This window comes from Sciurus carolinensis, chromosome X (assembly GCF_902686445.1).
Source record: "Sciurus carolinensis chromosome X, mSciCar1.2, whole genome shotgun sequence".
In the NCBI taxonomy this organism is placed as follows: Eukaryota; Metazoa; Chordata; class Mammalia; order Rodentia; family Sciuridae; genus Sciurus; species Sciurus carolinensis.
The window spans coordinates 24,667,097-24,668,292 of record NC_062232.1 but is presented as its reverse complement, the minus strand read 5'-3'; the positions used below and the strand labels follow the sequence as shown (position 1 = coordinate 24,668,292).

The 1,196-nt window shown below is 56.0% G+C and overlaps 1 protein-coding gene across 1 annotated transcript; it reads left to right on the top strand.

Annotated features, from left to right (window-relative positions):
• Window positions 1-246: 246 nt before the first annotated feature.
• On the top strand, window positions 247-801 carry LOC124972175 (ferritin heavy chain-like). The gene has a single exon (XM_047536444.1). It carries the CDS (start codon window positions 250-252, stop codon window positions 799-801), a length of 552 nt encoding a protein of 183 aa, XP_047392400.1. The 5' UTR covers window positions 247-249.
• Window positions 802-1,196: the final 395 nt, after the last annotated feature.

The following is a 1,196-nucleotide window of genomic DNA, read 5'->3' as shown; positions in this document are numbered from 1 at the left end:
TCCGGCCACCATTACCTGCTTCCGGCCGCCATTACCTGCTTCCGGCCACCGTTGTCCGCCATTGTTTTCTTCGGTTCTGTCAGAGGTTAATCGGACCTAGATCCTGCTAGGCCTACCCTCCACGGCCAACCCACCCTCACCCACCCTGGGGGCCGTCTAGGGGGTCCCACAGCCACCACTGCCTTCTCCCCTTACCACTGTCTGTGCCCTTGTGCTGCCTTTGCCATAGGCACGTAGCCTTTGTCCTCCATGGCCCTCGCTGAGCCATCACAGGTGCGCCACAACTACCACCCCGACTGTGAGGCCGCAGTCAACAGCCAGATTCAGTTGCAGCTGTATGCCTCCTATGTTTACCTGTCCATGGCCTTCTACTGCGACCGCCATGAAGTGGCCCTAGAGCATTTCGGCAGCTTCTTCCTGCGCCGCTCGCACGAGTGGAGAGACCGCTCTGAAAAGCTTCTGGAGCTGCAGAACCAGCGTGGCGGCTCCATCCACCTCTATAACATCACCAAGCCTGATCGCGACGACTGGCGCAGCGGCCTCCAGGCCATGGAGTGTGCCCTCCACCTGGAGAAGAGCATCAACCAGAGCCTCCTGGAGCTGCATCACCTGGCCACTGAAAAGGGGGACCCCCACCTCTGCCACTTCCTGCAGCGCCACTTTCTGCACCAGCAGGTCCTCATCATCCAGGAGCTGGGCGAGTACCTGACCAACCTGCGCAGGATGGAGGCCCCAGAAGATCCCCTGGCCCAGTTCTTCTTTGACAGGCTCACCCTGGGCCGCAGCAACAAGGACAACTGAGCAGGACTGTGCCCAGCCCATGCCAGGGAGTCTTCCCCCGGGTGGGTCCAGGCCGGCCTGCACATTGCCCTTTCAGCCCATTCACCTTAGTTTGGGCCTTTCAGTTTCATTGTTACTTCCAATAAAGTTATTTATTTGGTTCTTAAGGAAATGAAGGTGTCTAATTGATGTGTGTGTATGTGTGTAAAACTCACCTTTTGAGAATGAGGGCACATCCCCATGTATCCACGATTCTATGTACCTATGTTCCATCCACAGGCAGCTCAGATCTCCATAGGTGGAGAGAAAAAAATATTCTATGGGCCCCTGGAAACCACAAAATTAGCCTTCCTTTTTAACAATGTGTGCAGGAAGGTTAGGATGGTGTGGGAGGATTCCATGGGAGTCTTTGTGGC

Bases quoted from the DNA above. Each gene is read 5' to 3' on its own strand.
- LOC124972175 (XM_047536444.1), top strand. From the start codon at position 250: ATGGCCCTCGCTGAGCCATCACAGGTGCGCCACAACTACCACCCCGAC.